Source organism: Ammodytes marinus, assembly GCF_949987685.1.
Source record: "Ammodytes marinus genome assembly, chromosome: 18".
Classification (NCBI taxonomy): domain Eukaryota; kingdom Metazoa; phylum Chordata; class Actinopteri; order Uranoscopiformes; family Ammodytidae; genus Ammodytes; species Ammodytes marinus.
Genome location: NC_137222.1, coordinates 5,044,919 through 5,069,267, shown reverse-complemented (window position 1 = coordinate 5,069,267; position 24,349 = coordinate 5,044,919). Strand labels below are relative to the sequence as shown.

Below are 24,349 nucleotides of genomic sequence, written 5' to 3'. Positions count from 1 at the left end.
ACATTGAAGGCACTAGCGAAAAAACACTGGGAATGACATTTAACAAAAGTCAATAATTTGGGCAAGTCTGTCTGTCTGCCTATCTTTCTCACTCCGCTGCACACTCAGTCACTACTATCCATGCTTAAAGGAAGCAGGATTAAACCACTGGATTAAGATGTTCAAATGTATTTTTAAAAAGCAACACAAAAACATACTTAGATAAAGATGTTAAAATGTTTAAAACATGTGTTTAAAATGTGTAAAATAATTAAAAGATCTTTCAAGACACAAATTAATTTAGAACATTTATTTATGGGGGGGGGGGGCTCCACTGAAATTTGTTCTCTGAGGGGGGGGGGGGCTCACTCTCTCACACTTTGAAAACCCCTGATTTACATCATACAACTTTGCCTGGGAAAAAGCTTTGAACCTCTTTTTAAATTGTGTTTAAAACTGGAGAATATTATAATTTTCCTGTGTTCAGTTAGAAAAGAATATAAATTAGAAAAGGTTCACTTCTCTGACACACTCAAAGTTACATAGTGCACCTTTAACGTAGCAATATAAGGTGGTTGCATTTTAATAATGCTTCATTGAACCCTCCTGCTCTGTGGTGGTCTGCCTTCCTCACAGTCAAGGGCTGTCGTTGGGGGATTTTTGTTAGGTGTGATGAGCTGTCGGATTTACCCCCTTCGAGGCTGCACTGGTCTGTATGACTTTAATCTGTTTTCACAAGCAGGAAGCACAGACACACAGACACGCTATCTTGTTTGGAATTCCACTGTTCACTCTATGAGACCTTCAATGTCTCCTCGTGGACATACCAGAGGGAAATCAAGGGTGGTAGCATTTCTTTCCTTTTTTTTTCTTGTCCAACATGCACTTACCATCAAAACATCTGAGCCATAGCAACGGCCCCGGCTATGTTATTTTTTTCACTGTCATATCTTTGAGTGGGTATCACACACACACACACACTGACTAGCACAGATAGCTTTGTCCCAGCTGAAATAACAAAACGGTGGCGACGTCGCAGCCCGGCGAATTACAGTGTTGATTCAGCAGAGACCAAATCGAGAGCGTGTTTGTCACTTTGCCAGGCATCACAGGGCCCAGTCAAACACAGTGCAGGATTAAAGGTGCAGTCAGCGATTCTGGAGACAGCTTTTTTTCAAAAAAGAATTTGGTCAAAATCAGTGAATATCTCCTCACGATGCATTACTTGTTTGCACTGTGTGAGCACTAAAAAAATCCAGTGTTGATAGTAATACACAGCCCTAGGCTCTGTAAACGGGCATGTAGGCTAACTCCTTTGTCTACATACCCTTTGTTCATATGCCCGTTTACAGAGCCTAGGCTTTGTATCAACACTGGATTATTTGTCTGAGCACACACAGAACAGACAGGTAGCAGATTGTGAGGAGATATTCACTGATTTTGACAACAAGCATTCTCCAGAATCTCTGACTCTTTTAAGTAACGACACTAGACAAAAGTATGAGGAGACGAGATGCGAGGTTGGCTGCTCATAATGACAAGAGTGGGGATGGGAGATGGAATAACTTGTCATCACAGAGGAGGGGGTAGCTCACCACAAATAGTGGTGTCTGCTGCCAAGGGACTGTGTTTGAGATGAATGGCAAGTGCTGGCAACATCTAATTAAATGAACATTCCCATCATCCTTAAATACATAGTTGTGATTGTAGAGTAAACCAACAGTACAAGCGAGTGACAAATTTATGGCCTCAGCAATGTTAAAAGGGCTTTCTCAGAAACATTAAAATAACCGCGTGTTGTTCTCACATAGTCACACATTACCAGAAATCACAGTTTAACATCCACCACCATCCACTTTGGTAGATGGTGGTGAGATATATATATATATACACTTAAGCAGGAGTTAATACAGTCACTTTGTCAACATAACAAAACACTTATTCTTAAAAAAGCAAGAAAATATGCAAATATTTTTTTTTCTTTCATTTAAGCATGTGAGTGGCATCACACACTTGCCTTGGGCAGGCCATATGGGCGGACTGTTACCATATAAATAATTCAGTGAAAATATTGCCCACAATCTCAAAAGCAAGTCATTAATTAAACATCAAAGTTCATACTTTGTCTAAAAAAAAATGCAGTGTAAATACACAACCTGGGCTGAGGCTCTGTAAACGGGCATGTTGCTAGCCACTTTGTTTATATATCTTTTGTTTACATACCAGTTTGCAGAGCCTAGACTGTGTATAAACATTTTTTTCAGCCCAAACACACAGTACGGACATGTAGCAGGTTGTGAGGAGATGTTCACTGATTTTGACAAAAAGTGATTTCACAACAAGCATTCTCCAGAATCACCTTATCCACCTTTAAGGCTAATTATGTAAAACCCTTCTGTAACAAAGAGCTCAACACAGACAGACTACAACAGTAAAATCAACAACAACAGCTTTGGCCTTTTAAAGGGGGAACAATAGTCAGCGACGTGACTAATCTGCTTAATGTCAAACGGCCCTAAACAGCTCCACTGTTTACCACAGTAACTAGCATTGTTGTTTGCCTTTGCCGAGCTGCCAATCAAGTGACGTGGAGGGTTAAGGGTCACAGCCCACATTAGGACGGGACGGCCCACTCTCTGCAGGGAGCATTTCCTGTGGTAGTCCTCATGCTGCTGCCAATGGGGGGTCAATCACCACAGGGTCAAAGGTCAAAACAGGGCCTATGTATTAAGGGAATTAGGTTCCCCTGCTTTGGGTTCCACATATGCTAAATTAGCCCTTTCGAATTTTCCGATTTAACTATTTTAGTATGTTTTTTTCTAAAGCAGGTGGCTACTTTAAAGGTGGAGTCAGCGATTCTGGAGAATGCTTTTAGTCAAGATCAGTGACTATCTCCTCATGATCCCGCTAACTGTGCTTACTGTGTGCGCGCTGAAAAAAAATCCAGTACTAATATACAACCTAGGCTCTGTAAACGGTCATGTTGCTAGCTACGGTGGGCCCGTTTGTTTACATACCATTTTACCAGAGCCTAGTCTGTGTATTAACACTTTTGACAGGAAGTGATTTTGACCACAAGCGTTCTCTGAAATCACAGACTCTACTTTTAACTGGTTAAGTACTCGGGATAAATAGTTTCACACACTCGATCTAAACCACCCCAGTGAGAACAGTAGTCAGTGGCATGTGGGAGTGATTGCTGAAGCCATAACAAAGGGGGATACCTGAAGTCAGCAAGAAATTCTTCAAATTTTCAACCTCTAGACAGAAATAGTCTAAACTGGGAACCCATTTAGCATCTACTCATTAACTTTAATGCAACTAGAAGGTAAACAAGTAACCTTTATTAATAAAAAAAACATTCAATTTAAGCAGTTAATCTTAAAAACACATTTTAAACCTTCAATTAATTAATTTTTTTCACCATTAAAGGTGCAACGCAAAAAGCTGGAAATACACTATTGACATACAGTATAATGACCTGATATTCATATGTTTTCGTGATATCAGCATGTGATACGTTCATAACTCCATGATTCAGTCACACACAGTTTTGGCTCAAAGTGATTTTTATCCACATTCAATATAAAAGATATTTATTGGTGCAGCTTAAAATGTCAAAATCTTGCCAAAAGTTTTCAAACAGACTACTATTTCGGTCTTATCTTTGACACATACGAGGATCCTGCAGCTTCTCACAGCAGATAGATGAAGTGCAAATACCTAAAGTGGCGATGGTCTTTAAATCAGCAACATGTGTAAGATGACAGAAATCACACAATCACTTAAAAGAGAGAGAAAGAAACTGGAAGCAAAAACATATTTTTTTCAAGCACCGGTCAATTTTCAGTAAGCTGAAAATAGGCTCTATCCAAAATCTGTTCTTGGATAGAGCCTAAGGGGAGGACCCCAAAATCTGATCACCATATAATGAAAAAGTTCATTCTTCCAGCTGGTGTAGTTCACAGTAAATCAAGCTCCATCATTGTCACTAGTGCCATGTTAAGCCCAGGGTCCCCACGCTCCAGAGGGTCCCGGGTCACATTTGGGGTCATTGTCTGGGAAGGTGATGGGCCGGGCGCTCCTCTGGTGTTGGTTCAGTCGACTGAGGAGATAGTCCACCATCGCGGGGAACTGAGCGGACATATCGTTCCTCTCCTCTGGATCTTTCACTATGTCAAACAGCATCACAGGCTTTAGGGGACCTGTCTGGGACTGGCCCGACTCGGAGCTGTTGTAGCCGGGCCGCGGGAACCAGATGTCACAACCTGGAAGTAAAAATAAGATGAAGGACATTAACAACAGCACCATTTACTCAAATACTGTACTTCAAAAAGGTGGACAACGCTTGTTGTCAAAATCAAATTTTTTATAAAATAAATATATAAATCCACACAATCCACAGCCTGTTCATACTATGTGTCTGCTGAAAAAAAAATCTGGTGTTAATAAACAGCATAGGCTCTGTAAACTGGTATGTAAACAAAGGGGGCCGACTGTAGCTAAGCAACATGCCGGTTCACAGAGCCCAGGCTAACACCAGATTGTTGGTGTTCAGCGCGCGCACACACACTCACACACAGTACATTTATTTGACAGATGTTGCCTTTCAGATGATTTTTTTTAAGTTAGATAAATAATTATGAAATAAAATAAGCTTATAAAATGTAATCCCTTGTTAATCATTAAATCAGTGGCTCCCAACATTTTTATCTTGGGAGTGGGACCCCCTTACAAAAAAAGCCTTGTCACATTTCAGATTTCTTCTTATTTCACCTCTAAAGTTCTCAGATGGTTTCGATAAAATAAAAGTTGTAGGCAAAAATAGGTAAAAATATTTGTCTTAAAGCACAAGTTAGAGAAAGATTTAATACAGCTTGAATATCAAAACTTAGTTTTTCTTGCTTTTCTACCACATTAATCATCTCACGGCCCTTCAGATTTATAGTGACCCTTTAAAGGGGGGCCGACCCCAAGGTTGTTAAAGTCGCTGTTAAGTAGTCATTTACAATAATATATCAGTCAGGGGGGCTTTTTCTTTCTAACAAGGCCTTTTACTTTATTGGGTAGGCTACATTTTGTTGATAACTTACCATCAAAACATCACCATTAACGGAATGAAAGGACCCGAATATTCCACCATGGAATATTGGTGGACTAGATTTAATAATAATAATAATAATCACTTTATTTATACAGCACCTTTCAAAACAAAGTTACAAAGTGCTTTAGAAATAGTAGCTATACCAAACTAGACTAGATTGAGACTAAAGAAATCGTTATGAGGTGTCTGGGGGAGAGACTGACCTGGGTAACCGGTCAGCAGCTTCCAGTTGGAGAATCGGATGGCGGCGTGGATGGAAACATTGAAGCCGGTTTTGGCCCAAAAGCGTTCACTGTCCAGCTGAGCTGATGTTAACGAACGGTTGGTGCCCCGGCCTGCAGAGAGAAGAGGACAGAGCTCATCATGGAAGTCATTCATTTTAAATCTATTTTTTAAAGATTATTTTTCTGCATTTTTCTGCTTTATTAGATAACTCGGACACAGAGGTGAAATGGGACACAGAGGGGAATGACATGCAGAGAACGACCAAGGGCCGGATTTGAACCTGTGGTCTCCTGCTTCTACCTGCCGGTTTGAACCAAGGGGTATCTCGGGTGTGCCGACTTATCACAGGTGGATCTAGTGCCACGTTAGGTGGTAACGAGGGGGCGCGGCTTCCCCGTTGTGACATCATATGGGGTGAGAAATCAGACTGCGGCTTTTTGAACACAGGTTTTCAGAAGAGTGGCGGTGGAGAAAAAGAGAGAGAGGGTGTTTTTTTTCTCAGACTTTCGGAGTCTCATATTAAAAAGGTCAAAAACTATGATAAAGTATTTTATATAACAGCTGACCTTTAAGCTAGAAACGGCTGATTAAGATGTTATTGGACTACCACTGAATACAATAAACGTCCTCTGTGGATGTCTATGTAAACCATACGGGCAGGTAGACTGGTGCATACCTGGGAGGGAGGCACAGCCAGTATCAAGTTGAAGGTGCTAATATAAATATAGCAATAAGAAAGAGCTCTTTTAGTGCAGTGTAAAAATCATAGCGTGGCTCAATAACAATCGTTCCCTTTAAGAACAGGAATCATTGTATGTATGAGTTTCACCCTGGAACACATGGAACTTTTCAGGGCTGGAGGAATTTTGACAAATATGGTGGTAATGTGGTCAACTCAGCACCAGTCTTCCCTTTCAGCCAAACACAATGAATCAGTTGCCATTTACTGCAGATGGACAGATTTTTTTTAGAAGATGGTAACAGTAATACATTGAGGTACAAAAGTCACTGTTACAAATTGGCATGTTGAATTTTTTTTAACAGTTTCGTGAGGCAAAAGTAAATAATATATTCTCGTCCTTAAAGGGGGAGACAGGGGGGGGTCCTTCCAAAAGATTTCTGCAGCCTCCTCCTGCCACAAGCTATTTCACTTCTTCTGGAAAATGTCTTTCCAGAAGTGAGCAAAGGAGAGAGAGAGAGAGAGAGGGAGAGACAGAGAGAGAGAGAGAGAGAGAGAGAGAGATAGAGAAATCCGGCCTTGAGAGTATATTCTCAGGTTCACGTCGTGGGTTGACCCCGACAATATGGTCCAGATTGTCAGATTTGCAGGTACTTTCGGCGCCCTAACGCTGTCAAAAACAAGTATATTTCCTCACAATTCTCTGACTGCATATAGACACATCCCAAACACACCCACACCAATCCCACCACGGGTCCCATCGGAGCTGGTTTTATAGAGTGGATTGGAACCACAGCGACATGACTAGAGAATTAGAACATTTCTGATCTCAGCGTTTTTCGCGACCGCACGATAAAAGCACTGACATTGAATTCTGCGCAAATGACATGGTGGCATTTTAATTGTTATCACATGCGCTAGGCCGGGGGTTGCTTCATCTCTCAACCAAAACGTGATCACCCGATTTGTGTAAACACCCAACTAGCAGGGCTTTATATCCATGGTGCACAGGAATGGTAAACTGCAGTTTTGAGGTAATGCCAAAATCAGGTGTTGATTCCGTTGTGTAAGCAGGTGGGATGATAAATGATTGGGCGCTCTGCTGAGAACATCAGGTTTAGATTTATTATGGGGCTTCTTCCAGTCTTGCTTCTTTAAGGAAAAGGGGGCCTCAAATCCCCCAAGACACACACACACACACACACACACACACACACACACACACACACACACACACACACACACACACACACACACACACACACACACACACACACACACACACACACACACACACACACACACACACACACACACACACACACACACACACACACACACACACACACACACACACACACACACACACACACACACACACACACACACACAATTTCTTGCATTCATTCTTTGCATGAGCACCGGACAGGAGGGCCTCAAAGCTCATCTGGATCCACAGCAGGAGAATCCACAAATTGGCTGGAGGAATAGGAAGAGACCCTGAGAGAGCAGGGGGGAATGGAGGGGGAATTTGGGGCAGATTTAACGCTTGGAACAAGTCCAGGATTTCTCTCCCTCTCTCTCTGTCTCTCCTGATGGGCTAGGAGTTCAGCAGTGTTCAGCACAGATTTGGACAAAAAGGGATTTTGACAACAGGCAGTCTCCAGAATCGCTGACTCCACCTTTAGCTAAAGCTACTTAGGAATGTCACATTTGGATTATTCTCTAATCTGGGGCTTGTCAGTGGGGGTTACATTTAATTTTGACAAAATTGGCAAAAAAAGTAATGTAACTACTGGAATCAATATGCCAATATGAGTATACTGTACTTGAACTACCAGCAGGCTACAGCTAAATATATTTAAACTACTAGTTTTATAACATGTACAGAAGTTCACCACTCCACAACACAACACCTAAATTCAGCGACCCCTCGGTGACCCATTTAGTCGGGGGTCCCTCTTCGGGTACAGAGCGAGAGCAAAGAATGGAGAATTTGAAAAGCAACTTGAAAAGGAGAAAGAATGTAAAGGGCTTTTCAGAAAACTCTCAAAGAGGCTGGGTTAAAAAGGAAAAGAGGGAACAGAGGAATGCATCAGGAGGAGCTGGTCTTGTCACCTTGTCATCTGAATATATTAAGTACTACTTTGGCACTTTACTCACTTATTAAATACTGATCGTGTTGGTACTTTTACTTTTGAGACATCAACATTGTATTTTCAAGCACTGGTCAATTTTCAGATTGGGCTATTTTGCTTCTTTTTTCATACTAGTATAAAAGAAAAGGTCCAAAATGTACATGAAGGTGTTTATTTTACTTAAACTTGTCTATTTACTTTTGTATATTTCTCCTACACAACTAACTTTAACAGCCATTATCTCAACATTAGTTTTTTCCCTCAATACCCTCACCAAAGATCTCAACTTCTAAAACACTTACATCAACTAAACTTTTCATAATCATTCTTAGCTCTTTTCTGAAGGTTATTACATGCCCTATATGGGTGGGGGGGACTCTCTAAGAGGCTGGGTTCAAAAGGAGAAAGAGGGGAAGAAATAAAAGAGGAATGCATCAGGAGGAGCTGGGTTTGTCACCGTGGTGGCGGACAATAAAGATTGAAACTAAAACATGGCCGCTTGTAAAGCAGCTATGTTGTTCTTAAGTGGGTTCTGTTATCTCCCAAATGATTTACACTGTAATGACCAACAGTACACTTTGGGGGTCGTTTGAGCTCTGCTGGGTTAAGCTGTATAAACAACAGTGTTTAAAACGAAATGCCTGGACTATGAATTATTCATTTAAACAGGGGCTATGTTTTCCCTAGTCGTTCCTGGTAAGCTGCAGTGTCATATGTTTGATGTGTAATGTCAAAGGGCTCCACTCTGCATCTCCTCTAAGCTCTGTGGAGCGTTTGAGCATCTTTCAGCTCAGTCTTTGGTACTTTTTGTGGCCCATAACTTTAATGTGTTTTGTCTCGCCACTCTCCGTCAACTAACTGTTTTTAGTTGCAGCAGAACTGTACCCCTACTAGACACTACCTGCTTAGTACAAAGGGACAGACGGACCGAAATAGCGATTAGTTGAAGAATATATTGGAGCTTTTAGCTGATTAAAAGCTAGATATTTATATATATATACACACACACAGTGGCCTAGAATATCAAAGAGGGTACATAAAACTTTGACCGTCCAACACACCCTTCAGAAGCAGCAGCATACTGGCAGCTAAAGGTGCACTATGCAGTTTTAGGGGAAGGGGTTAGTTTACATTTGCAGAGCCTTCAGTTAGTTTACAAATATATTTTCAATACATGTAATCCTTAGTTTGGAATAATTCCATCATCATAAATCAAAACAAAATTATTTTGAGGAACCTGGAACTAAACGGAAGACAAGAAAATGTTTGTAAACTAAACTGTGGGCCCTGCTGCTTTCAACAACAACAGTGAAACAGTTACTTGTCAGGAAGCTTTCTAACTTCAAACCGTGTTCAAGGGTCAAATTCTCACATCAGGAACGTTTGTTTATTCAGTTATTAGAATATACCTTAGAAAATGTTCACTTCTCTGACACACCCAAAGTTACATAGCGCACCTTTAACTCCAACTGCGGTTCAAAAGGAATCACCTGCAAGTGACAAATTTCACAAGGATGAAGTAACGTTTGCTCAGACTCATCTCACCCACCAACGGGTACAAGTTGTTTACTGCAGCAACATGAACACAGTCCAACCCAACCTGGCATTTTCCACCAGTGAATGCTACCAATTTTGTTTGAAGGTGAAATGCAACCCCCAGACCTCTGTAATGGTTGGCAGGTGACTTTTACTATGAATTGAGTTGCAGACTATATTGTACAGTACATCATAGGCCCCTACTCTTACACAAGGAGTCAACATGTTTTTTGTTTTTAATCAGTATGAAAAGAGAGTTAGCTGGCACAACTGTTATTGTTTGAAATTCTTAGTATGTAGAACTCAAAATTAGACATGTTTGTACATGAACGATACATTTTTTATTACATATGAATGATAAGTTATCTCAACAAAAGATAATTAGTTGGCTCAAATGTAGGCAGTTTTTCCTCCAACTTATATGTTATACTTATATGCAAGTCTAACCCTCAAATCTCTAGACAGTTGCCTTGAAATTAAGAGTTTCACTAACTTTTTCAATTTTACTGTGCAGCGAAAACCTCAATAATCAATATAGCTTTCTGATCCATAATAATTAAGTCTTTATACCATACCTATACATGCCATAAGAGAACTGTACTTTTGGCGTTCAATATTTTAACTTTAGGATCAAAGGCTTTATATACATACTCCCATGACAGCCCATTATGCACCACATCTGTGAAACATTTCCTTCTATACTTCTACTGTTTTTGAATGTGTAACTAAGGTGCCACATCTTCCCCCAAACAGTCAGAACCAGTGGCCTCAGACCAGCTTCAAGGCCCACCTCATATTAAGTGCTTTAGACAAGAATGAGATTCACAAGACCCATTTCCTGGAAACCTCCCTACAATCACAGAGTTGAAACTGCAAGCGCAGACACACACACACACACACACACACACACACACACACACACACACACACACACACACACACACACACACACACACACACACACACACACACACACACACACACACACACACACACACACACACACACACACACACACACACACACACACACACACACACACACACACACACACACACACACACACACACACACACACACACACACACACAGTCAAATATCTCACATTTCAACACTGTTTGACTGATTAAAGTTCCAACCTTGTGTTAACAGTATTCCTCGGATGAAAACAGAAAAACAAATGCAAGAGAGAATAAATAAAGCTAATTGGCAAAACATTTACTTTAACCTATTAAGACAACCTTTGTAAGCAAGTGGAAGAAGTTTCATTTTGATTAGAAAGAGAAAATAATTATTTAAAGCAGCTTAATTGCTGTTGGTGGGTACAAATAACAAATTACTTCATGGAGAGACATTTTAAAGGTGGAGTCAGCATTTCTGGAGTATCCCCGTTGTCTTAGTAATTTTTGTCAAAATCAATGAATATCTCCTCACGATCCACCTGTCCGTATTCTGTGAGTGTGCTGAAGAAAGTTGTGTTAATACACCGCCTAGGCTCTGTAATTGGGCATGTTTTTAGCCACGGTGGGCCCCTTTGTTTACAAAGCCTAGGCTGTGTGTTAACACTTGATTATTTTTCAGCATACACACAGTAGGCGGTCGTGATGGCGGATCGTGAGGAGATATTCATCGATTTTTACAAAAATGTATTATGACAACAAGCGTTCTCCAGAATCACTGACTCCACCTTTAAGTCAAATCAGAACTAAGGACATCCACCAGATATTAACCCAGGCCTCGTGTGAGAACAGCCACTAACGACTAACACAATAATTCACCTGCCGCCAACCAGACTCCTCATGAACCCATAATCCACTCAAACAAATTGTCGATCGCTCATAATAAACACATAACGCGGGACTCTTAATACGCTAATGTTGAGTTTAGTCCAATGTTCTGCAACGTGCTATTCTTAGGCCCCTGTCTGCCTCCACTTGGGTTAATTGGATTCAAGATGTCTGTCTGGTATTCGTGAACAATGAGGCTCTTGATACTTGCGGCCGTGGCGGGAAGAGAGAGGGAGGAAAGCGAAAGAAGAATTTACAACTTTAGAAAAACGAAGGGAGGCACATGATAGACAGAGAGGAGGAGAGGTTACGTGACATGCTTCATAATAGCCTCTACACTGTAAACCCAAATGATGAAAAAAATGTATATTGATTAAGTATTAAGTATTTACGGTGTTCTTTTTTTTTCATTATTTCTTTTCCTTCCATCATAGCCTACTGATGAATTCTATTTCAAATGGTATTAAATGGGCCAAGAGTTTGCATGACTAATAATCGATGGATGACTTTAAAAAAGGTAGAGTGTGTACTATTAAAGGTGTGTTTTAGAGGCATCTAGTGGTCAGAGTTCTAGATTGCAACGCTCCCTTGCGAACAACTCTGTTTGGGGTAAATTTACAGAGGCTACAGTGGCCTTCAAGGACCAGAAGCTAGTTACTAAAGAAGGCATCATCCACCACTGCCTCAAGTCTTTCCACAATATCAAGTGATGAGGTCAATATAGTCATTTATTCTATGGTAGTCCTTCTTCGTCTTCCAACAGGTGTATTTCCGTTGGACAACGTTAGATATTTTATCTGATGATAAAGTCAGAAGATCACCAAAGTTGTTCTAATTAATCATGAGGGGGAAATGGATGTGCGTACAAAATGTTGTGGTAATCCATCCATTAGTTTTCGAGACATTTCACCCTAAACCATAGATGTCAGTCTTAATAAAATCTGAGTTTAACTGACAAAGTGTTGGATGACTGGGATGACTTTACACATGTCCAGTTCATTTACATTTCGCTTCAGGACGAAATACAAAAGCTACATTGGTATAAAATAAACTGGACGCGAAACTTAAAGTTTACACATTTACATAAATAAGAGAAATCACAGATCCCATCCTGGTTATTGTTTGTGATGGGACAGCTTGTGTCAGCCAATGTTTGTATTTCACAAGATATCCATTGCAGATGTGTACTTCTAAGTCTGTGTAAGTGTTGTCTAAATATTAATATATGTATTTAAGTAATCTTTATTAGTCAATTTACATGAGGCACATAGAAATTTGTCTTTTCGCATATCCCCTCTCAAGTTACCACACTTGGGAGGGGGTCAGAGCGCAGGGTCAGCCATAGTAGGCCATCCTACCACTACCATATGTAAGACATTGGAAAGGGGGTTAGTATAGGAAATGTCATTTGTACCAATGTAACATGTTTCACATTCTCATTTGAAATCTTAAAAATAAAATGTATTAAAATTAAACTTGGATAAACAATAACAAAGAACAGTGCAGATAGGGAACTCAACTTTTTAACTATTTTCAAATCAACATAAACTAAAGACCTGCTGACAGTTTTTAGTTGTAAGTGTTCTGACAGTATGGTAAAATCTATATACAATAATATAACGTCAACTTACATGGGCCCGCGTCATTATACTGAGGGTCAATGTTGTGCAGCAGCTCCAGTCTGGGTGAGGCATAACCTTTGCTGTAAGATAAAAAGCAGTGTTAACTCTTCAACATATGGACATATGGACACACACACACACACACACACACACACACACACACACACACACACACACACACACACACACACACACACACACACACACACACACACACACACACACACACACACACACACACACACACACACACACACACACACACACACACACACACACACACACACACACACACACACACACACACACACACACACACACACACACACACACACACTCTAAAAATCCACTGGGGATCTGTAAATCTAAAGCAGCTGGCCCGTTGAATGTTCACCATAGCAGTCATATGCTCTGACCACACTCCACCACAGAGAAAACACACTGCTCTCTCTGACCACAGTGTCTGATAACACACAAACTAAAATAACTTGCGCTCTTTCCTGCCTCTTTCCCTACTGTTCTGGGCCTTATAGTTTTGTATTTAATCCAAGCGGCCTAGCTGTCTAGTTGTCAGCGTGCTGTTTTTCGAGCCAATTAAAGACCAAATTAAACTGTGTGAAGCAGCGAAAACAAACAACAGTTTAGTCTGTGCCTTGCCTTGCGTTGTTATGCAGATGCTCACACGGCAACGGTCAGTGGTCAGCTGACGTTGCGTCGGCCAATCCGGGCAAAGTGCAGGGCTGTGACTGGTAGTTTGCGGTGCGGCCTAAGCCTTGGTTTTCTGCTAGAGGTTCTGCTGCAGCCCTCAATTTTAGCTTTCTTCACTGTGTCCACATTTAGTTTACAAATAGAATGTGTCAGTCAGGCAGGGCTGTGTGTGATGACCTGCACTCAAAAGAACATGGGCAATGCATCTATAGTCTGCCAATAGTTGCAATATGTCCAAAAAAAAAAAAAATAATCCAATATATTATGTCTAAAAGAATTACAACATTTTCAGATATGTTGCTACTTAAAAGGTGGTTTTGTAGTTAAACTAATTGGCTTGTTCAATAGGTGGTTTTAATAGCTTTCGGAGGGAGAGATGGGGAAGGAGAGAAGTTAAAGTACAGTAGCTAGAAGGAATTTGGAGCATTTGTTGATTCTAGCGCGCCCTTTGGACATAAGCGGTAGTGTTTTTTTTTACGATACCAGCGCCTTCTAACCTAAAGATAGCGTGTGCCGGTGCGGCGCATGCATTTGTTTAGGAAGCGAGTGCAAGAGGATGCATGGCCATGAGGTAATGAATTTGTATGTGACTATGTCAGATTGATAATGCTAATATGACAATGGTGAAGCAAAGTAAACTTTGATTTAGGCAGTCATTCTAATAACTATAAATAGCATTCTTTTCACTGAGGGTCTCATTTGCTGATACAGGTCATTTATGATCATCAGAGGGAAATTTTTTTACTGTTTTTATAAACATTTCAAAAGTTCCTCGTAGGAGGTTTAAGGGCAGAAACAGAAAAGGATGGACGAAGGGCAGATCTGTGTGAGAATGACTGATGGAATTTCCGTGTCTTTGAGCTCCCATCGCTACGGTAACAAAGGGCTTATTGAAGGAGAAGGGACTCCTACTAGAGAAAGACGCTGGGTCAGGGAGACAGGCAGAAGGAGTTGGAGAGTGTGTGTGTGTGTGTGTGTGTGTGTGTGTGTGTGTATGAATATGGTGGGGGGTGTGGGGAGTTAGAAAGAGGCACAAGGAGAGGGCATGCTGTCAAATCAAGAGCTGGTATCACTCACACAGTGAAGTTGGGCCATGTGGAGAACAGCCACCCAAGACACATCCTTACCTGGGTATTCTAAGGGCTTGTTTCCACTGAGCAACTTGGTTCGGTTCGTATCACTTTGCATTTATTTACGTTTGCACTGTAAAACGCTGGGAAGGGTACCAAATTAGCTAAACGTGCCGCAGCAATTTCTGTCACCCTTTCGTTGGGGTACCAAACCGTCCCCAAAGGGTCCCAAAAGGGTTGAGCTACACACTGCAGTCCATTTATTGGTCGACAGTATCGTAATTTCATTGAGTTAATCAGCGGGCTACACTGTGTCCCGATGCTACAATGTCATGATAGTGATGTAGCTGCCACGGCAATGGTGGCACTTTTGGCTTTCCATATGCAATAGCCCCCTGACCCATAGACTGTTCATACTCTGACCGCAGCTATTGCTGTCTGGCATAAACCTCGCCTACCAATTAAGGGTACTGTCGGGCAGTGGAAACACAAGCCAGATCTAGGTTACCGTGCCCTAATGAACCGTGCTGAACCGAACCAAACTGTGCTGCTCAGTGTAAACGGAACAGGGAACCTTTGGAAACAGCTCAAACCGCGTCTTGATCTCACCTGATCATATTCCACATGTTGAATCCGTCCAGTGGCTTAGTCCCGTTGGTGCTCCCTCCGGCCACGGCCACAAACGTCGGCAGCCAATCGGAGACGTGTATGAGCTCGTGGCTAACGCTGCCCGGTCGCTGTAGTAACGGGCTGGCCACGAAGCCCACTCCGCGGATCCCTCCTTCCCACAGAGACCACTTCCTCCCTCGCAGCGGCCAGTTGCTGCCGCCCTGCATCGTCTGACCTCCGTTATCTGAAGGGACAGCAGTTTAAAGGCATCGTAGAAGTCATTGGGATTCATCCACTGGGGACCAAGAATGTGTTGTACCCCAATTAAAGGTGGAGTGAGCGATTCTGGAGAATGCTTGTTGTCAAAATCGCTTTGTCAAAATCAGTGAATATCTCCTTGTAGGCCTACAGTGTGTGAACTGACAAAATAAATCCAGTGTTACTACAAAGCCTTGGATCTGTAAACAGGCATCTTGCTAGCTATGATGGCCCCACTTTGTTTACATGCCAATTTACAGAGCCTAGGCTGTGTATTAACAGCAGATTTGTTTTCTTCAGCGGGCACAAGGCAGCTGATCGTGAGGAGAAATTCACTGATTTTGACAAAAAGTGATTGTGACAACAAGTGTTCCTCCAGAATTACTGTATCCACCTTTAATGGCCAATTCATCATTTAGATGTTGAGCTATTTCACTGTGAAGGGGGAAGACATGCTGGCAGTGCTAGAAAAGTCAGAGTGTCACCAAAATCAGTAAGATGCAAACTATATGAACCATATGAATATCTGCACCAAATATCATGATAATCCATCAATTAGTTGTTGAGATATTTCCGCCTGTGGACAAAAGTGTTTTACCTAAGAACATAGAGCCGTAACACTATCTAAAAACAAGTGATCTCAGACATTGAAACAACACAGAAATGGTCATCCATTTGTCTTCCCCGTTAGACAAGTCCTCCTGCAAAATATCCAACCATTACACACACACACACACACACACACACACACACACACACACACACACACACACACACACACACACACACACACACACACACACACACACACACACACACACACACACACACACACACACACACACACACACACACACACACACACACACACACACACACACACACACACACACACACACACACGCACGAGTCACGACTGTCATTATCCCAATAAGTCTGTCCAGTATAAACACACATGTGACCAATCACATCCAGGCAGGGCTCCCCTTTCGCCGTGCAAGTCCAGGAAGTAGTTTGTACCAATTCCCGAACAGTTCTGGAAAAGACCCGTTCTTTCCCTTAATGCCTTTTCAAGATGCTTCTGACTCTACGGGCCAATTCTTTCTCTTTCTGTGCTTCCCCTAAAACTCTCTGCCTCTCTCTTTCTCTTTCTCTCTCTCTCATTTTGCCTACACTCAAGTCCTGTTGAGGCCATTGACAGTTTTGCACAAAATTTCACCGTAAAGGAATTCCACGGTTGGGGCTCATTTATTTTTCTGTTCGGCTTGAAACTAAACATCTGGGACAACGACAACAGCTTGAATTGTAAGCCGGGGATACGACTAATAAATGTTGATGGAGCATTTTATCCCGATGTCTTTTGTTATGTTTATCAACTATGATCCGCTACCTGTCCGTACTGTGTGTGTGCTGAAGAATACATGTTGGTGAATGGTGATACACACCCTAGGCTCTGTAAACTGGTGTGTAAACAGAGGGTGCGTAAACAAAAGGACCCAGCGTAGCTAGCAACATGCCAGTTTACAGATCCTAGGCTGTTTGTATATAAACACCAAATTTCTTTCAGTGCACACACACAGATACAAGAAACAGATATTCACCGATTTGAACAAATAATCAATTTGACAACAAGCGTTCTCCAGAATCGCTGACTCCACCTTTAAGTTATAAGCCCCCTATCTAGCTGTTAACACTTGTTGTATGTTACCAGGCAGCAGTTTATTTTTTGCTTCATAAATTATTTGTGCAATCTTAAATTCTACCAGACCCTTAAAGGCTTGTAGTTTTAAATACAGTATATTGGTGTGATCACGACATCCTACATTGTTGACTATCTGAATGTTACACCATTGCAATTTGACACAGAAGCTGGGAGTGTTTTAAATCTTTTTTTCCGTTTAGCTTTAGATCAGCAGAGTCAGTGTGTAGGTGTCTGCCTGGCATATGGCTGGCTCAGTCCCTCCAGTCAAAATGTGTGGTGGAACAATGAACCAAACAGGCCACCTACAAAGGCAAGAAGCTAAAAAATAAAAAACACTCACACTTTACTTTCACAGCATTGTTCTTGTCCTGTAATTACCCCCTTTAAAATTCCCCCGAAAAAAAAACCTCCTAAAAATAACCCTCAAAAGGAGCTACCTGCTTCAGATGCAATTCATTAGGAGTTCCACATGTGGAAACCAGAATAGTGTGTGTACAAGTTTATACAATGCCGCGCTCCCCACCTTACCGTATATTGTCTAAAAAGGTCTATGGGTATGTTTTACTTTATTTTGTAACAGAGACCAAAGATATGTTACACAATATTCCATTTAGATTATGGGATATTTCTCAGGGTTAAACAGCATTGGTATATATGAAAAGATGAGCCAACTAACTAACTAATAAGCTGTCTGTAGGAATCTCCATATCCTGACACAAAAGAAAAGAAAAACCTTCTTGGAACAGACAACACTGCAACCTAGTGGACATCCTGAGAATTACATAAGCTTTTTTTCAATGTAACCAATCCTAATTGAGACATGCTTCAGACACTAGAAAATGCCCACCATCTCTACCATTGTGTCCTTGAGCAAGGCACTTAACCCCAAACTGCTCCAGGGGCGCTGTACTATGGCTGTACCTGAGCTCTGACCCCCTCTGAAGTCAAGTGTGGTAACTTGAGAGGGGATATATGAAAAGACAAATGTCAATGTGCCTCGTGTGAAATTGACTAATAAAGATAACTCAACTTAATTGTTTCCTTCTTATAAATTCTATTATCTATGTATGTGTTATGTTTTCATCCCATCTTGTTTTGTAAATTGCTTTATGTTAATAAAAAAAGTAAAAAAATTGCTCAACATGCAAGGCTATCTGTTTAATGTGCCTCTCCATCGGCCTTGTTATGTAATACAATTAGTTATCTAAGCTCTCTGTTTCTTTAATTCAACAAACGCGTCACCTGAACTCTCTCAACCCTTGTAAACAAAAGAAAAATGTGGTTTGGTGTCTAAGGATATAAAATGTAATTGCTCTTTACTCAACGCTCGCTGGCTCTGTTTCCATTCTGGCTCACGATTAAAGACGCAGATGGGTTAGGAGGAGAAAAATAAAACAAAAGCTGTGGAAACTATATAAGCATCCTGGAGGTGTTCACCTGATTATCCTGTCTATGTGCCTTTTCATTGCAGGTTAAAATGAGGTTTAGTACTAAGCAACAATGATATAAGATGATCCAGCGCATTCATATAACTGAATGTCAGTTAACATTCACAAGCCATTTCCAAACGAGTTGACACAAAGTTGATTAAGCCTATCAGCTCCACCAAACTCTCTCTGTATTTCTCAGTATGGCAGCGTTTACAAACTGGTGTTGCGTCGTGTGAGGCAAAACTGTGGTTTATTCAGCGTCTGTAGTACAAAACCAAAAACAGTAACACTTGTTAGGGTTGAACTGTTAGTTAATGATTAGGTAATGCTTAAAGGTGCTCCGAGGAACTTTCAGTTTGTGTTAATTCTAGCACCACCTTTGGACAAAAGTGGTAGCGTTTTTATTACCCCAGCTGTTGTTCCTGGGTGAGCGTATCCATGACAAAGCCATAAAGAAAAACTATATAAAAATAGAATTATTTGCACTCGCGGTCTTGTTTGCCGTTACAGGTAATTTATGATCAGAGGAAAAATTGTACTTTTTCAGAAATACTTAAAAGTTCCTCATAGCACTTTTAATAAGCCTAAACTAAGCAGTAACTAACATTTATTTAATGAACCCTTATTGTTAAGTGTTACCACAAAAGCCGTACCTGTAGAGAACACTAGTATGGTGTTTTCCCAGAGCCCTTGCCTCTGTAAAGCCAGTGTGATGTTCCCCACTGCCTCGTCCAGAGCAGACACCATGCCGGCGTACTGTCTACGGAACGGGTCAGTAATGAAGCTGTACGGAGCCACGTAATGTTTAGGGACCTGCAGAGGGGAGTGGACCGCCTGGAACGCCATGTAGAGGAAGAGAGGCTGCAAGACAGAGAGAGAGAGAGACAACAATTATTTAATTGCAACATTATAGCTGCTTTAAAAAGTTACATAATCTTGCTTTAAACAACAGAGGGATTTCAAAGTCACGATACGTATTGTACAGTATCCTGTTATTACAAAATGGCTAAGTTCATTGCTTTCTCGTTTAATAACAACACAAACAGTTAAACTATGCAAATCAGTATGTAGTAGACATTGTATAATTTCAGTGTGTCTAGTATATTAATAGGGAACATCTAGATAACATCTTCGATAAGAAAAAATAGCTCAGAAAAGGCCACAAGATGTTGAAGCTGTTGACGCCTTTAGTCTTCCTAGGTCGCCCACATTATTTAAGTTCCTAATCCTAAACACATTATTGCAATCAGGTTTTACTGGTTTACATAGTGACATTGTGTGCTCCTGTGTATGGCATGGTGTGCATTGTATATGGGTGAGTCACCTTATCCGGGTTGTGTTGTTCTATGATGCTGGTGGCCCTCTGGCTGAAGAGTTCAGTGGAGTAGAACCCATGGTACCCCGGGGCCACCTCCTCCCCGTCCCGTAGGTCCAGCACACAGCGCGTCAGGTTCAGGCCCGGGATGGGGACGCAGCGATGGTGGGTGAAGTAATCCTCACTGCCTGTTAAGTAGCCTGGAGCAAACAGTGGGGAGAGATGGTTGGAATCAGGCATGTCCATTTTATGACTGTTAAAAGATTCACTATTGGGGCGCTCCGGTGGCGTAGTGGATAGAGCGCGTACCATATTGGCTCAGGCCTCGTTCCAGTGGTCTCGGGTTCAAATCCGACCCATGGACCTTTACTGCATGTCATCCCCCCTCTCTCTCTCTCTCTCTTTCTCTCTCTCTATCTCTGTCTCCCCATTTCAACTCTGTACTATCCAATAAAGCTTGAAAATGCCAAAAAAAAAGTATATATATAAAATATATATATATTCACTATGCAGTTTCAGGGGAGGGGGATATGTTTACATTTGCAGAGCCTGCAGTAAGTTTACGAAACATATTTTCTCTACATGTAATTCTTAGTATTGGATAATTATATCATCATAACTCAAAACTAAATTATTTTGAGGAACCTGGAACCATACGTAAGACTAGAATATGTTTGTTAACTTAACTTTACGAAGGGCTTTATTCAAAATAGAATATACCAAAGTAAGTGTCGAAGCCGCGGCGTGTGGGCAGGCAGTCCTTCTTGTACATGCCCAGGTGCCACTTCCCCACCATGTGTGTGTCGTAGCCCGACTCCTTCATCAGCTCCGGCAGCAGCTTCTCATCCAGAGGAACACAGTACGGCTGACAGGGCCAGATGATCTGGTGCTGCATGCCTGTGTGGATCTGAAGGGGTTGAAAATAACACATTGTATTAGTTCCCTTTTGTTTCTTTGCTGTTTGATTTGTATGTTCTTGTCTGTAGCCTATCGTTTATTTATTATAATTTTTTTTCCACATTTCTATTTTTTTTTCACACTGAATGGATTATAAAGCTATTATGTTCTTGTTGTTAAAAAAGAAAATAGATTTGAAAAACAGCACATTACTGTAAGAAAATAAATAAGCCTTGTGTTGAAGATGGAACAGAGCAGTAAGAATATAGCAAAGAGGGAACCAACAGCTTCTGTGGCAAGAGTGATGCAAACAAACGGTTGGAAATAAATTTCCTGAAATGAGCTGACTTTGTCCTCTAGTTCTACTTTCCACTTTTCAGTGGCTAATTTAGACTATGTTCCCTGGAAAAAAGTTATTCTAAACAAACACGCAAAAATGTACAAACCCAAAGTTATGCATTGGAGTTTAAAGAAGTGAATTTACCCAATACATCTATTAAGTCTTAGAATTATAATATCATCATAATATATTTATTATTCTGAATCTGCAAAGTAATTGAATGTAGTTGAGGAGTAAAAAGGACAATATGTCCATCTGATGAGGCTATGTAGTGAAGTAGAAATATCAGGGGAAAGTACACAAGTAGGCTATACCTGTAAATGCCTTTCTCACCTGATATCTCCCAGTCATGAGCTGGTTCCTGGACGGGGTGCACAGAGGCTGGACGTAGTAATTCTCCAGACGGACCCCTCCTGCGGACAGCTTGTCCAGGTTTGGTGTCTTGATCTCGGATCCATGGTATCCGACATCGTACCATCCAAAATCATCCGCCAGAACGAACACAACGTTAGGCGGCCGCTGCTTGGCTGCTGTCAACCCCGGAAAACATGCGAGGAAGGCGGCTACGAGGAGCGAATAAGTCGCCTGGCGTTTATCCATAGTCAACAGAGAAAAACCACAGAATTCGTGAGGTAGAAGAAAAAATAAATGTACTATGCTACTCGACTGTACCAACTACATGTCCTTAAAACTAACAACACAAGAAATATAGCCTAAATCACTGAGTTATTACAAAGTTACATCCTTGTTTTGTCTGTGCGCTTCCGTGTTCCAGCAGATTGAAAACACTGCCTCTGCAGCAGCAGCCAATGAGAAGACAGGAGGCGGACAAAACAGCCAATCACGTGACGTGGCAAGGTAAGCAAACGGATAACATTTTAGGTATGACTCAAAGGTCTTTTCCCATCACATGATACCATTCTAAATAGCTTGAGATCTCTACTATACAACAGAGAAGAAAAAATAAGTCAAAATTAAACACAGGATGAATGACTCTTCAGCAAACACACATTGACCCAAAAAAACATTTTTCAAGGCATTACTGTCATCTTGGGACACCTGTTATTGGCATCTTGGGACAATTAAAACACATCAAATTGAAGTAATAAAACAGTAGCAATTTAAATAAAAAGCACTTTAATCTCAAAGGAAGGGTGCAACAGATTATCTTAATCATTGTTGAGCTATAATGCCTAGGACAATAAAAAAAAATGAACTCAACAAATATTCACTAAAACTACCATTGAGCTAGCTGGCAGTGCTAATGATAAATGTGATGCTAATTGCTTGCTAGCTATTATAAACCGATTTTTTTTATAATAAAAGCTATTTAGAATAATCGATTTGCAAATTTTACCATCTAAATGTATGAGGACAAAATTCCCCATTAAAATGACTTGAATCACTGTGTCCCATGATGCCAGTAATACACTGTTCCAAGATGCCAATTGGCAATTGGCATCTTGGGACAGTGACAAAATCACATTTTTTACAGAAAATAAGATTGATCTGAACATGATTTTTTTAAATTCTGATTGACCACTCTATTACCTAACATAATACACACACACACACACACACACACACACACACACACACACACACACACACACACACACACACACATAATACACACACACACACACACACACACACACACACACACACACACACACACACACTCAATATAAATTGTTAGCCTGTTCTTATGTTCGGTTTATGTTTTTTGTTAAATAAATGTTGTTGTTGCTCAAAAACTAAAAATGCATGAATGTCAATCTTTTCATTGATGATTAATAGATCCTATCTCGTAAACATCCACACAAAACAATCCACCTTGCATCTATTGTATGAAAAATGTTTCAGTTATTATAATTTTTGTATATAAAAAAGTGTAGTTTCATCACAAAAACTAGCCTGAAAAGGGTTAAAAACAATGAAAAATAAATGAATATCAAATATGTATGTAAAGAGCTCAAGTGGGGTAAATGGTTTATAAAAAAAAAGTTAAAAAAAACATTATTGTATAAGGTTTTTATGGCAGTTAATTGGGAGTGGCTTCTTGTGGCCGCGAGGGTCTCCAGTGTATCAATTTATTTGCATCTGAGCATGCGCAAAAACTAAACATGCATCAAAAAAATGTTTTGTATAAATCATTCATATGCCCTAGACTCTAGTTATTCCACTTAAAAAAATCAACTCTGCATCTATTATATCAGAAAAAAATTATTTATTTCGTTTTTAGGGGAAAAAAAATACTAACTTTGACACAAAACCAATCATTTTAAGCATTAAAAGCAAACGAAAATCAACTAATATTAAATAGTATGTACAGAGCTCAAATGGAGTAAATGGTTTATAAAAAAAAAGTAAAAAAAAAACATTATTGTATAAGGTTTTTATGGAAGTTAATTGGGAGTGGCTTCTTGTGGCCGCGAGGGTCTCCAGTGTAACAAAAAAGTAAGGGAGGCACAAGGGTTAGTGTGACTGTAAAGTTTACAGTGTTTATATTTATATATTTATGTATATGATCCGTTTTGTACACAACCGTGGTACAAATAAAGTGCTGATAATAATATACAATAATTAGCCACATTTCTTACTTTAATTTAACACACTTTATTAGTTTGCTAATATATTTTTTATTACATTTAATTGAAACCAATTTTATAAATTGTATTAACTAAAATATGCTCTGGGTTAAGGTTAGGGTTGCAGTAGGTTGTTTTACAGTAAGACACAAATACACAGACAGTAAGTGCATTGCTTTAATTATCAAGGCATTAAAGTACACCAAATTAATAACATATTAGTTAAAAAACAGCTTTATAAAACAGTATTTGTACAAGCTTGCAAACATTGTTTCTTTCTGTGTTGATGTATTTTATTACATTTTTCACAGTACGGCACCATTTATGCATTTACAATAAACGCAAAAGGCATTTTTCAT

At 40.4% G+C, this 24,349-nt stretch overlaps 1 protein-coding gene across 1 annotated transcript; it reads right to left on the bottom strand.

The window, feature by feature from the left end:
- Positions 1-3,308: 3,308 nt before the first annotated feature.
- arsb (arylsulfatase B) lies at positions 3,309-22,162 on the bottom strand. Its single transcript, XM_080046916.1, has 8 exons — positions 21,733-22,162; positions 20,883-21,069; positions 20,172-20,362; positions 19,501-19,708; positions 15,458-15,701; positions 13,080-13,150; positions 5,287-5,418; positions 3,309-4,247 (listed from the first exon to the last, which is right to left on the bottom strand). The coding sequence occupies exons 1-8, from the start codon at positions 21,997-21,999 to the stop codon at positions 3,982-3,984; spliced, it is 1,566 nt and encodes a 521-aa protein (XP_079903042.1). The 5' UTR covers positions 22,000-22,162; the 3' UTR covers positions 3,309-3,981.
- Positions 22,163-24,349: the final 2,187 nt, after the last annotated feature.

Coding starts and splice junctions, on each gene's coding strand:
- arsb (XM_080046916.1), bottom strand. CDS start 21,999: ATGGATAAACGCCAGGCGACTTATTCGCTCCTCGTAGCCGCCTTCCTC. Junction 20,363..20,882: donor CGGCTTCGACACTTACTTTG/GTATATTCTATT, acceptor TGTTTGCTCCAG/GCTACTTAACAGGCAGTGAG. Junction 5,419..13,079: donor GTATAATGACGCGGGCCCAT/GTAAGTTGACGT, acceptor TTCTCTCTGCAG/GCCGGGGCACCAACCGTTCG.